This window comes from Narcine bancroftii, chromosome 3, assembly GCF_036971445.1.
Source record: "Narcine bancroftii isolate sNarBan1 chromosome 3, sNarBan1.hap1, whole genome shotgun sequence".
In the NCBI taxonomy this organism is placed as follows: domain Eukaryota; kingdom Metazoa; phylum Chordata; class Chondrichthyes; order Torpediniformes; family Narcinidae; genus Narcine; species Narcine bancroftii.
Window position 1 is genome coordinate 243,830,638 of NC_091471.1, and position 13,572 is coordinate 243,844,209.

The window sequence follows — 13,572 nt, forward strand, 5'->3', positions numbered from 1 at the left end:
GAAGGTACCAGAAGATATACTTTATAAATGGGATGAAAAACTGGTGCAATATCGAAATTCACCAGTACTGTACCATTTACTTAACACATGGAAGAAGATTCACGTAGAAAGGAAAAAAAACAAATCACCAACTACCAAAATTATTATTGATCCAAAATCAACCAATCCCTTTCACAATAGATAACTTTTCCTTTTGAGAATGGGAGAGAAAAGGAATTAAAAGAATAGGAAATTGTTGCTTGGGAAATAATTTATTATCATTTGAACAAATGAAGTATAAATATGGAATAAATCATGATACAATATTTGCATATCATCAATTGAAAGCTTATTTAAAGGATAAATTGGGAAACAGACTGAGATTACCAGAAGGAAGCAGCTTTGAATATGTGATTACAGACACAATGATAATTAAAAGATTTATATCAAACATGTACATCAAGCTTCAAGAGAAAGAAAAGGATGAAATAAGCTATAAACCCAAACAAAAGTGGGAAAAAGATTTAAACTTTAGTCATTCTTGATTCCATGAAAAAGCTTTGGAATGAGGTATAATAGGAGGTCTCTAAAAACAATGAAACCTACTAGTAGGCCAGGAGGTAAAGGTAAGGTTTTATATTAAAAAGCAATTTAGGCACAAGGAAAAAGATTCTAGTTCTTCATCTATCTTTAATACCCCTCAGTATTGCATCTTTAACTGATGTGGTTTGTCCTTCAACCCTAGATTCTGGTCCTCAGATGTGATGCCCATGTCCCCGTGTCCATCATTTACCATATATTTTCTCGCTACCCATTCCGTTCACTCCCTCTTGTAGTGATGGTTACAAGGTCCTCATCATATTTCTTCCTGTGCAATTCCCCATTCATTTTCATGTGGCTGCATCAAGCCTGTGCCTTCAAGTGGCTACTGCACTTGCCGTTAAGGTACAGGTCAAGCAGAAGTTAGATGGATCATATTTTGAAGGAGATGTCAAGTTCTGACATCTCCCTCAGCTGCAGGTAAAAGTTCCCACTGAACTCATTTGAGGAATACCTTGGGAGTTTTCCCTTTTTTCCTGGACCATACTTATCATACAACAATGAAAATCATCAGGTGGTTATCAGTTGCTGTTGGTGGAGGTTTGCCGAAGCACAGTTCCATCCTCAGTCCCACTGTTTCACTCTTCACTTTGTGAATTTTAAGTCTGCGTCACATTCTTTGATCGCTGGGTGGAGACCTGTACCAATAATGACACCATAATGACCAGGACTTGTTGGTTATCTTTACCTTTGGACCCTATATGGGCTATTTGGAAAGTTTTGTTTGTAAAATTCCATTCTACTTGACACATGAATCATCAGGGGTGCAAATTCATATTGACATATATACATTTTAAATATTTATTGCAGAGCTTAAGTGTAAACAGCCAAGACAACGAAAACGTCGGGCAACAGAATTGGCGGAGGTCAAGGCAGAGAAACGTATGTACCTTTAATTTAATAAATAGTTCTCTGATGTGAATCGCATTTAGAACCATCAAAGACTACCTCACAGAAAAGGGCCTGATGGCCCATCTAGAGTATGGCACTCCATTTTTCTGCTTTGACTCACTGATGTGCATCCACTCCATTTCCCTCACATCTTTGCACCTGTCCAAATTTTTCTTAAAGGTCAATTTTTCTTAATTCAGCAGGCAGCTCATTCCGCACTCCCAGCACACTGCGTGAAGATCTGTTTTGATAGTTGCTTTTATTAAACTGATGGTAATTCAATCAGTCTGTTATTCTACAGATGTGAGCTTACATTAATAATAATGTGTGAGGAAGAGTCTCATTTACTATTGATATCCACTGTAAAATTAATGCATGATTAAGCAGTTTAAGGGGCGAGGATGGTGAGAACAAAGGGAATGTTTGTTCTGGAGTGCAAGATGCGAAAGGTGTGATTACTTTAAAAACTGGCAAGGAAAAGGTACACAAACCAGGCAGGTAAATTAAAGGGGGAGTCCTGAAATTGATAAATTCAGTATGCAATCCCAAGGATTGAAATGAACCCAGGAGAAAGTAGTTTCTCGTGCTTACCTCAGTTTGTGTTAGAGAAATGTATTCGACAGAAGGCGGATGTTAACAGAGAGTGGTCCAGTGAGAAAAGGCGATGGGTGAATGGAAGCTCAGCATTGATGCTAAGAATTCATTTAAAGTTTGAAACCATCCAGGATAAAATGGACTGTGTTACTGGCACCCCATAGCTAGAAAATAAACTTGTATGTTGAGACGGTGATGAAGAAGGTGAATGCAATGTTGGCATTAATTTTGAGCGGAAAGGAATATAAGAGCAGGGATGTGATGTTGAGGCTTTATAAGGCACTGGTGAAATCTCACGGAATATTACAAGCAGTATTGGGCTGCTCATTTAAGAAAAAAACGTGCTAAACTTGGAGAGGGCTCAAAGAAGGTTCCCTCAGATGATCTCGGAAGTGAAAGTGTTATCATATGAGGAAGGTTTGACAGCTCTTGGCCTGTACGCATTGGAATTTAGGAGAAGGAGGGGGATCTTATTGAAACATATCCAATGTTGAAAGGGATGGACAAAGAAGATGCAGAAAGATTATTTCCCCACGGTGGGAAAAGTCCAGGACAAGAGAGCACAGCTTCAGCATTGAAAGGCATCCACTGAGAACAGAAATATGGAGGAATTTCTTCAGCCAGAAGGTGGGAAGGGAAGGTTGAGAACCACTGCTCTAGACCCGATTGTTACTGAAATATTTTGCTTGAGAAAAATTGTCATTGGCCCATTTCCTTTGGAGTTATGAAACCGTACACATATCGAGTCCATTAGGGATGATTAAAACAGTGGTTTTCAAACTTTTCTTTTCACCCAAATACCACCCTTCCTCATCACAAAGCACCTATGGCATAGGGAATACTTAAAGTGGTTTGTGAGTGGAAAGAAAAAGGTTGAGGAGAACCACTGCCCTAACCATCCAAGTCTCTCGTTTATTCAAAATATTGTATTCATTTGTATAGCTGAAATACTTCCCCTGCATGTGTGTGGTGTGTCTGTGTGTTTTGCACCAAGGACCATAGGGTTGTACTTGTGCAATAAACTTGACCTGACTTTCTTCCTCAAATGACAGTCCCTTCATCCCTTAGATTGCCTATGTTATTTAACATGCTTTTCATATTAACTTTTCTACTTACTTAAGTCTTTTATTTTTGGCTATTTCAGTTAGGCAGTTCAAGGACAGCAGAATACAAAAATGTTGTACCGCTGGAATGCAAAAGAACAACATGAATTTCAGCTGCCAGAAAAGGCTGAGACATTTACGAACCATCAAACAATGCTCAGATGTCTTTCTGGATTGTTGCCTGCATATCAAAGAATATAACGACCAGCTTCAGAGAACTAGCATGAGTTTAAGCCGAAGTACGTACTCATATTTTTTTCTCTCTAAGGGAACATAGTTGTTGCAATAAAAACACTGTGCAAAGTTTCCCCTCCCCCCCACACTTTACAAATGGAAAACAAACTGAAATGTCTTCTCATAATGTAATGGCAGCATCAGTGATTAGGGAATTAGAATACAGCAATTAAAAGTAAAGTTGTAGACTGAGGTGTCCAAAATTACATGGACCTTTTTATTAGAAATTAATTTTGCCTCTTTTGGACAATTATCAGCCAAATGTAATCTTTCTAACAGACATTTTTAAAAAATGTTTACAAGTTAGACATTTTGTTCAGTCCATACTTTCTCATTTTCGTCGACTCTCAAGTACAAATGTTCTTGATTCATTTTTTTTAAACTTTGGTTCTGAACTCTCATTTTGTGCAAGCCGTTGCCTATTACAACTTAAGGTGGTCCATAGAACACATATGTCTAAACTCAAATGATCTCGTTTTTATGCAGATGTGAGAAATGTAAACATTTTGAAACTTGTAATTTAGAAGTGCCCAGATTGGGAGAGATTTTGGAAAGACACTTTCCAAATTTTATCAACGAATTTTAAGATAAAAATAGAACCATGTCCATTAATTGCTTCATTTGGTTTTTCACGACTTCTATGTGCATCTCAGGAGAAAGTTTTAGCCTTTACCATGCTGATAGCCAGATGAGCAATTTTATTGAAATAGAAAGCTGACTCTTCACCATGCCCAGTGGTTACGTGATGTAATGTCCTATTTAAGCCATTGGCCCTCCCACTCTTTCTCTGCTTCATTGGCTTCTCCAGTCTAAGTTGTATTCCTCTAGGAAGAGGAGGAATGAAGGGTTGAATGCAGATTAGATTTTTACAGCAAAAATCAAAGAGTTTAAATGGTTTCTCTTTTCTGTGATAAAATCTCAAGGCTCGGAAGGGGCTCCAAATGAAATTTATGAGCTCAGCAAAAGAAGATTTGGGAAGAGGTGAGTGAGAGGATTCATGGGTGCAACATGCGATCCAATTTTTAAAATTGTATTTACAGTGCGGGAGAAGCCGATTCCAGCCACTTAAACCCGTGCAACCCAATTACACCCAAATCCCTGAGGGTGGGAGAAAAGCGGCAGAGCAAGGGAAATCCTACTCAGGTCTTGGGAAGAACATGGAACTCCTTACAGACAGTTCCGATTCGAACCTGGGTCGCTGGCGCTGTAGTAACCCGCTACTCTAACTGCGCTGCCCAAGTAATTTAATGATATTAGTCAGAATTAATCCAGGGCTTCCACCATGAGAGAAAGAGGTCTCTTAGCTGCAGGCACAATTAGAAGATGTGCTTTGCTGCTTTGAACTGGTTCTTAGAAAATCACTGCTATTGGCTGGGTATGTGGAGTATTTCAGACGGCAGTGTCAGACCGCTACCTGGCTTTCCAACTCCAGGTCAGTTGCAAGATTCCAGGAACATTGAAATAACAATCCTGCTGAGCTTGTGATGAGGAGGCTGAGTTGATGGTGTTGGTCGCAAGGTACATTTTATCCTGAAAACCCAATGGACAGGTTTTGCTGGAAAGGCGAGAATGGAAAATAAATCACAATTTTGCTTTTGCTGATCTGTTGAGACAAATATTCATGTTGCAATCCACCCTCCCAGACAGTGGCCTCACTAGGGTTGGTGTCAACCCCATCCCCATCTCCCTGCTACAGACCCCCATGAACCTCCCCCCTCCCCCGTACCAGACCATACAGAACCCTTAGCAATGTTTTTTGGTACTCATGTTACTTGGAATTCCCGTCTCTCACTGAATGTAAATGGTCATAGAGGTGAGGGAAGCAACTAGCAATATTAAAATTACTCCTTTAAATTATAATATACACACAACAGCACTGAAAACAACAGCACGTGCTTATAGCACGTGCAGACAAAGTCACGTCATTAGAAGGTTCGAACAGTAAATGAGCATCGAGTTTTAGCCTTGTCGGTATATGGATACATTTTAAGCTGGGCTTATGAAAAATGTTATCACTCACTACAGGGATATTTTTATAAAACAACTGCACAAAAAATTTATAGACAGTAAATTTTGGGGCCACCTCCGACTGATGGTGTCACCCAGTGTGGTCCACACCCCCCCACCCCCCCCCCCCCCCGGCCCCAAGTGACGCCAGTGTACCCATGTAATCATAAACACTGTTTATGACTTTGGAAAATGCTGGTTTGGCCTCAGAAACTAGTAGTTGATTTGGCAACTCTGAATGTTGGTGTCACGTCACTATTCTGAGTGAGGATGCAGGTTGACGGGATGGGCTTGAATGTTTTGTCCTTCTCTTCGAAGTTAAATCCTGAATTGACTCTTCCCCCAGGTGCAGATGATGATTATTACACTCCTTATGAAGACATCACAGCAAGATCTGAGTTCCCAGAAAGCTGGCTATGGCGACTGTTTACCCTTGGAACAGCTCAAAACAAAAATCGGTATTTATCTTGAGATTTCACTGAATGCCTGCCGTTTATACCGCACAGAACTCTGGACGTGCAAAATTCTCTCTGAGTTCTGTCTATTGCCACAAAATACATCATTTAAAATCTAATATGCCTACCAACCTTTGCCTGCCGTAAGGCAAACAAAGAGTTGCCATGAGCATCGCCAGGCGCCCCTAACAATACGAGAACGAGAAGCAAAGAAAAGCCCCTTCAGAGATACCAAGTGTCCATGGATTCACCTCCAGCCCCCCCCCACCCCCACCACAGCTGCACAGATACCCAACGGCAGTTTGTCTTTGGTCGCATATAACTGAAGTGGAGCAAAGAATTAAAGTTTCAATTTAGGAGAGAGAAGTCACTTTCCCCATTGCAGGCTGCAACAAAGTGGCTCAGTGAATCAAGCAAATGATTTGTATGGGCTGTGGGAATGCTCCATTTTAAAAAATCATACTGTGACTGTAGATACACCAACTTTTCTGGTGCAGAACTTGATCCCTGCGGAGAAAGATGTTTCTCACTGGGTCACTGACACCGTGCAAGTCTCAGCAGTGGATACAGAGCATATTCACGAGAAACCTGTAGAGTAGGAAACTGTTTCAAAATAATTGATTTTGATGGCATGTAATAATAGAACTGAATTCTCCTCCTGGTTATCCATCCCGTAGGATAATCTAGTGTCAAAGCGAGATTCAGCCAGAAGGAAATCTCTCCCCAACGACCCAAAAATTTTCCATGCCCTGGCTGTAATTCTTTGGTGTTATTGGTTCTGCAATTCAACAAGTTTCTAATAAAAGATCCTCTCTGGATTGTAATCAACTTTTAAGTGAAGTTTGTGGGTGTCACTGCAACACTTTTAAAGGTTTCATCTTCATACAAAATGCTATGACTGGACTAGATGTTTCGAGATCTATTGATTCATTTTTGATTGCTTATTAAAGCTTTCCATGATTAAATTGATAAGATTTGCATTTTATTTAAAAAAAATCAAAGATTATTCATAGTATAATGTTACTAAGTTTCAACTTATTAAGTTCTCTTTTACAATTTTCACAACATTTTTTTTAAAACAGCCTTGTATCACAAGAGTTTACTGATTACCTTAAAGATTCGATCACTACTTGGGAAATACAGGCTGTCAGTGTGTCTCCAAATGAAGGTAAGTGTTTTGTGGCCATATCATAGACAAATGTCTCTCTAACCACGGAGTAGTGTAATTCTCTGAGGAGGGCCATAAGATGGTCCATTTTCGCCGTGTCTTGCACAACATTGTTCACTCGCGTCTGTGCTCCAAAACACTGGAGCCAGTGGTGAAAGATTTCTCCAGCTCAGGTGGCATCTTGATCTATCTCGAGTCTTCCAGGTTTCAGGGAAGTATCCATGATTGTTAGTCTGTTAATAAAATTGCAGTGCCATAGCCAGTCAAGTACTATACCAATACAGGGCTTTTATTAACAGATTAGAGCCACCTCTAAACTGGCCAGTGGGAAAGCATCTCCATCTGTTATACCAGTAGGGTGGAGTATCTGTACAGCCATAGCCAATAGCAAATGATCAGTATAATAGGCCTCCACCCCCATTACTTCATCACAGGGGTTAATGTTCATGCCATCTGCTTGGAGGGTGCCCAGACAGAATTCAAAATGTCATTCCTCCAATCAGTCTGGCAGTGCATGAAGTAAATAAGCTTGGTGAGAGGGGAATTGAAATGGATGGCCATGGGGAGATCCACGCTACTGTGATGGACAGAGCCAAGGTTCTTGAGGAAGCTCTGCACCCTGTCTCTCCAATGTAGAGGAGACCATGATTTGGTGATCCCATTGTATTTGTTTAATATAACAATCTCACAAATGTTAATGTTTCTACTTCAAATTAGAGATGGTTTTTGGTCCATCATAGCATAGCAGTTAATTGTAAATCTGTACCCATTACGAGGAATGTTATATCCTCTCCATCGTAAATAAATAAAAATTATGCTTTTTTTGAGCTTTGGAAGTAATTTCATTTCTCTGTGGGTTAGACTTTTACAAAAGTCTTTGGACATCTGGTTTGAGTTTTGACTATTTTCTTCATGCAGGAGTGTGCATCGCTCAACCCTACGAAATCACAGTATTGAAAGACTTTTTCATTGATCTCCGACTTCCGTATTCAGCTGTCCGCAATGAACAAGTGGAAATTAGAGCAATCCTCTACAATTATCATGACGAAGAAATTGAGGTACGTTTGGCAATGAAGGTGAATCACGGATGTCTGCAGGCGCTGTGGTTGAGGTAAAAGCACCACAAGGCCAGAGGGACTCAGCAGGTCACCCTGCATTCCTCGGAGATAAAGGGATATTATCTGAGCCTTTCTTCAAGGTATGAGCAAAAAGCTGGGAGTGGGGGTGAGGTGGTGCCAGAATGGAAGACTGTGGGAGGAGGGAAGAAACGGCAGGGGGAGGAGCACAGACCACCAGGGAAAAGGTCATCTTTGGACGAGGAGAGGAAAGGTAAGAATTGATCAGCGGAGAGGGTGGCCCTCTGAATGGAGAGCAGAGTAATCTACTGAGTTCCTCTCACATTTTTATGTTTATATTAATATTTGGAAATGAGGATTGTTTTATTGGATTTTTTTAAAACCATGAATAGACTTTATTCACAATAAATTATTTACGAAGTGGCGACCGTTCTCTTTCCAGGTTTATTTTAGTATCCATACATTCCCCTCACTCTACAATGCTATATTCATTTCTATTGACACCATTGAATTAGACGAGCAAGTTTTAATCTCAAGGAGATCAGTGCAAATCTTATAATTAATGAGGCAAGACACATTTTTGTCAGGCATTTCTGCTGTGACTGTAGTAGAATTGTACAATTAGGTGTTCAAGAACTTAACTGAATTTGTGTTTCATCAACAACAATAATGTGTGCTAAACCACTGTATGCATATGTTTGTCTGTCTGGGCACATCCATTGGCCAACTGTGCCTATGGCTCCTCCCACAGGTTCCAGAATGTTCCACAGCTCCCTGCCCAGTGCAGAGCCATCAAGCAGCGTGGACGTGCTTTTGTTCTTTTTTTTTAAACTTTATTTAAAATTTTATGACATGAATAAAATAAAAATTACATTTAAAGAAATAATAAAAAATAAGATAATAAAAATTAGAATACTACATCATTAAACAACACAAATTAACCCCCCCAATAATTATAAACCAACATTAAACATCTAATTTAAAATTAGTCCAACCCCCCCCAAAAAATAAAGAGTGGAATTAATTAACAATGTTATAAATAAAATAGAAAAAACCCCACTTACAAAAAAAAGGATGAAACTTAACAACAAAACAAAATTACTAACAACAAAAAAAAATCAATACTAAAATAATGCCCTTAAACATATATTTAAATCAAACATAATACATGTATTTTACAAATGAAATCCACTTTAAAACTGTTCAAATATTAAAATCATATATCAACCAAATATCTGTTATACAAAAAATCATAATTAATAATACATAAATACAGAATTTCCTTTATAATTCATCGAGAGAACAAAAACATCCCTTAGAAAAACAATCAGATAAACTTTTTATTCCCTCCCCTTATATAAAAAAAGAAAAAAAAAGAAAAAAAAAGTTCAAACTCATAAAATTCTCCATATTTTTCATTTATAACATCTTCAAAATTCTCTATCAAAATTAACTTAATTTTATTAAACTCTTCTCCCTCAATGTATTTGTACTTGGGTTTTCTTCTTTTTCTTCTTATCACCTTTCCCCTCATCTTCCTCTTCATCTAATTCAACATCCTCAATTTTTGACTTATTATCTTCTGTGACATCATCCTCTTAAAAAGAGAGAAAAAAGAGAACCCCCCCAAAAAAAAGAGAGAAAAAAAAGGAGAGAAAAAAACCTCCTAATTCCCTCTCAATTACAATCAGAAAACAAAAAGAGTTAAAAAAAATTATTTAAAAAAAATAATAAAAAAAAACCTTAACTTCTTAACCCGAAAATTAAAAAGAAAAAAAAAACAGGTCGGAGGTCACGACTACCTCCTCCTGTTTAAACTGCCCAAAGCGGTAACTCCCCCAAAATATTGGGTGTGAGATAACTCACAGGTAGCTGATGACTTCTGGAAACTAGTGCCCACCCAGTTCCCTCTCCCAACTCCCATTTCATTAAACTATCATCATTATTTAAACTATTTAAACTCTTCTCAAAAAAAAAGATTTATTTTTTTAAATCAACGTTACCACTTCGGTCACCATTGCTTCCATTTCTTTTAAAAATCTGGATCCCACCTTACATCTCTACTCTCTTTGGAGACCTTGAAGGACTACATCGTTCCTGAAACTACATGATTGGTAGAGACTGAACAAAGTCCATAACCTCTTTATGATTGTCAAAGAACTTTGGCTGATTTCCATCCTGAAAAATCTTCAGTACCGCAGGATACCTGAATGTTGCCTTATGTCTTTTTTTTCCACAGTCGTTCTTTCACAGAATTAAATTCGCGTCGTTGAAACATAATCTCTTGACTCAAATCTTGATAGAAGAAAACAGAATTATTCTGAACCATCAAAGGAGATCTATTTTGCTGGGCATTTCTAATAGCCATACGTAAAATTGTCTCTGTCACAATAGTTTAAACAACGGATCAGAACAGGTCTTGGATTCTGTCCTGAAAAAAATTTTCTTCTTAAAAATCTATGAGCACATTCCAGCATTAAACCTTTAGGGAATTTATCCTGTCCTAACACTCGTGGAATCCATTCAGTAAAAATTTTTTTGGATCTGGTCCTTCTATGCCTTCTGGCAAACCAAAAATTTTAACATTGTTCCGTCTAGTTTGATTCTCCAAATAATCAACCTTTTTTGCTAATTTTTTATTTTGGATCAGCAATGTTTCAATTATTCTATTATCATCTTGCAGTTGATCCTGTACATCGACTAAACCTTGATCACACATTTCAAATCTTTCAATGGTTTCAAGCTTCCGCCATTGCATTAATCTTGGAAATAAACAGGTTCACAAAATTAGCTAAGTGACTCGATACAGAATATATCTTATCTTCAAGATCCTTAACAGACATTTCAACAGAAGTAGATTCAGGCATAATGGGGTCTTGCTGTTCCTTAGAGACCACGGGATCTTCTGTCCCTTCCCTTAATTTAGTATCTTTTCTAGCAGTTTGACTTCGTATAAAAATCCCTCTCAAAGTCCCCCCAGCAATGCCAGGAGACTGAAGATCAGGGTTATCTTTAAGCCAAATCTCTTTAATCATCTTCACTGAATCGATGTCTGGAAAAACCGTTGTAATTGAAGATGCATTTTGCAGCACCACCACTGTAGCAGTCGAATGACAGCTCTTTAACTCTCCAGCTGGTGGCGCCCCAGCTGATTCAACTGTCAAAGTCTCAGTAACAGCACTCACAGTGGCCGTTGTGTGAAATACTGGCACCCGGCCAGCTCATTGTTCTGAAAGCTGCTGAGTGGGACCTTCAGAGAGCCTTACCGGTTTAAAACGGAGTTTCAATGCCGAATTCTGTATGTCATCTTCTGGATCCATTCTACGTTGAGTCCTGGCTTCTTGTAAACAAGTAAGCTCAGATAATTTCAGAAATTGTAGTTTTTTAACAGTCTGTTGATGTTTTCTTTTACCTTTTTTTTTTGCATATAAACTATTAGGTATTAATCCAGCACTTCTTATTATTTATAAACTTTTAAAAGAACTTTAACGGGCACTTAAAGACAAAACAATAAATCAGAGTCAGGAGAGGTCTGGAAGGCACGCCTGTTCCCTACGCCATCTTGCCACGCCCCCCCCCCCCCCCCCGTGCTTTTGTTCTTAAGCTAATAAAAGCTTATAGGTTCGTTCAACTTCGGTCCTTTGGAGTTACTGGTGGTGCATCATGGTGCAATGTCAACCATAGAATTAGAGTCTAATAAAGATCAGATAGAAAGTGAAGAGACAAAAAGAGCTATCAGTGGCAAAAGTTTGTTGACACTTGGTGTCGAAAAAGGAATAAAGGATGCACAATAGAGTGAAGCCTCGTGGTGGATATTTTTCTGGAAGTTTGTCAGGCTGTGGAGAGAGTAGATGAGAGGGTGAAGGCCATGGAGAGATTTGAACGAGAGAAATCGTTAAAGGAAATCTAAATCGGAATCAGTGTCTGATTGGGAGCCACCACAGGGCAATGAGCGGAAGAGGTTTTGCTGTGATTACACCAATTAAATTCCAATGACTCCACATTGAATTCAATATACAAAATGCTGGAAGAACTCAATGGGTCAGGCATCATCCCTGGAAGGCAACAGTCATGACATTTCAGGCTAAAACCCTTCATCAGGAGTGGCAGAAGCCAGAATCAAAGAGAGGTGGGTGATGCACAAAGACTGAAGATGCTGAAACCGAAGACTTTTATTTACAAGCGATGGGCAGCATCTCTGTGTTGTTCACTCACGCTGACCCTGGACTCGAACTGGGGGCTGGCTTGTGGCACGACAGCCTTTATGGGGCAGAAAGGGGAGGAGTCACAATCCAGCTAGTGAGAGCGGGATCAACCAGGAAAGATTATGTCCTTTACATATAATGATACAATAGTGGTTTCACTGCCAGGTTCACAGTGGTGGGGGGCAGGTGGGGAGAAGCACGAGGTGGTAGGTGATAGATGAATAGAGGAGTGAGGGGAGGGAATGGGCAAGGGAATAAGCTTGGTCAGAAGAGGAAGAAGCGCACGGCTGATGCACTAGATGGGAGAGGACAGTAGATCATGGAATGGAGGTGGGGAGGTCAAGGAAGGGTGTGGGTGATGGGCAGGTCAAGAGGGAGGGGAGGGGAAAGAGAAAAGAGCAGAAACAATGAAGCCAAAGGGATGAGGAAGATTAAGTGAGAGGGTTATGGGAAACAAGGAGGGAGGATTACAGAAATTGTCGAATATTATTCATACCAACTGGTTGGAGACAGCCAACTGGAAATCCGAGGTGCTGTTCTTCTAACTTGCATGTGTCTCAACATGGCAGTAAAGTAGCCCATAGCGAGGTGTGTCAGTATGGGAATGGGAAGCGGAATGAATGGAAGGGGTATCCTCTACCAAGGGCAGACAATACTTCTGTTCATCTGACAGCACTCCCTCATCACTCGACTCTGATTGCATTTAACCATATAACCATATAACCATATAACAGAACAGGCCAGTTCGGCCCTACTAGTCCATGCTGTAGCAAATCCCCACCCTCCTAGTCCCACTGACCAGCACCCGGTCCATACCCCTCTAGTCCCCTCCTATCCATGTAATGATCCAGTCTTTCCTTAAATGTAACCAATGATCCCGCCTCGACCACGTCTGCCGGAAGCTCATTCCACATCCCCACCACCCTCTGCATAAAGAAATTTCCCCTCATGTTCCCCTTACAATTTTCCCCCTTCAATCTTAAACCATGTCCTCTAGTTTGAATCTCCCCCTTTCTTAATTGAAAAAGCCTATCCACATTTACTCTGTCTGTCCCTTTTAAAATCTTAAACACCTCTATCAAGTCCCCTCTCAATCTTCTACGTTCCAGAGAAAAAAGCCCCAGTCTGCACAACCTTTCCCTGTAACTCAGACCCTGAAATCCTGTCAACATTTGTTTCTTCCTTCTTCTGAGAATGTTTTGCGACAACGCTATCACCGTGCCAGCGGCCTAGGTTGGAATCTGGCGCAGCCTCTGTGGA

General features: G+C 39.8%; 1 protein-coding gene across 1 annotated transcript in view; it reads left to right on the forward strand.

Annotated features, from left to right (window-relative positions):
• LOC138758436 (complement C3-like) overlaps window positions 1-13,572 on the forward strand; it is a 120,175-nt gene that overhangs the window by 47,423 nt on the left and 59,180 nt on the right. The window contains exons 16-20 of the mRNA XM_069927346.1: window positions 1,390-1,461; window positions 3,209-3,406; window positions 5,755-5,866; window positions 6,946-7,031; window positions 7,950-8,089. Coding sequence (XP_069783447.1) covers window positions 1,390-1,461; window positions 3,209-3,406; window positions 5,755-5,866; window positions 6,946-7,031; window positions 7,950-8,089 — 608 coding nt within the window. The remainder of the gene's footprint in view (window positions 1-1,389; window positions 1,462-3,208; window positions 3,407-5,754; window positions 5,867-6,945; window positions 7,032-7,949; window positions 8,090-13,572) is intronic.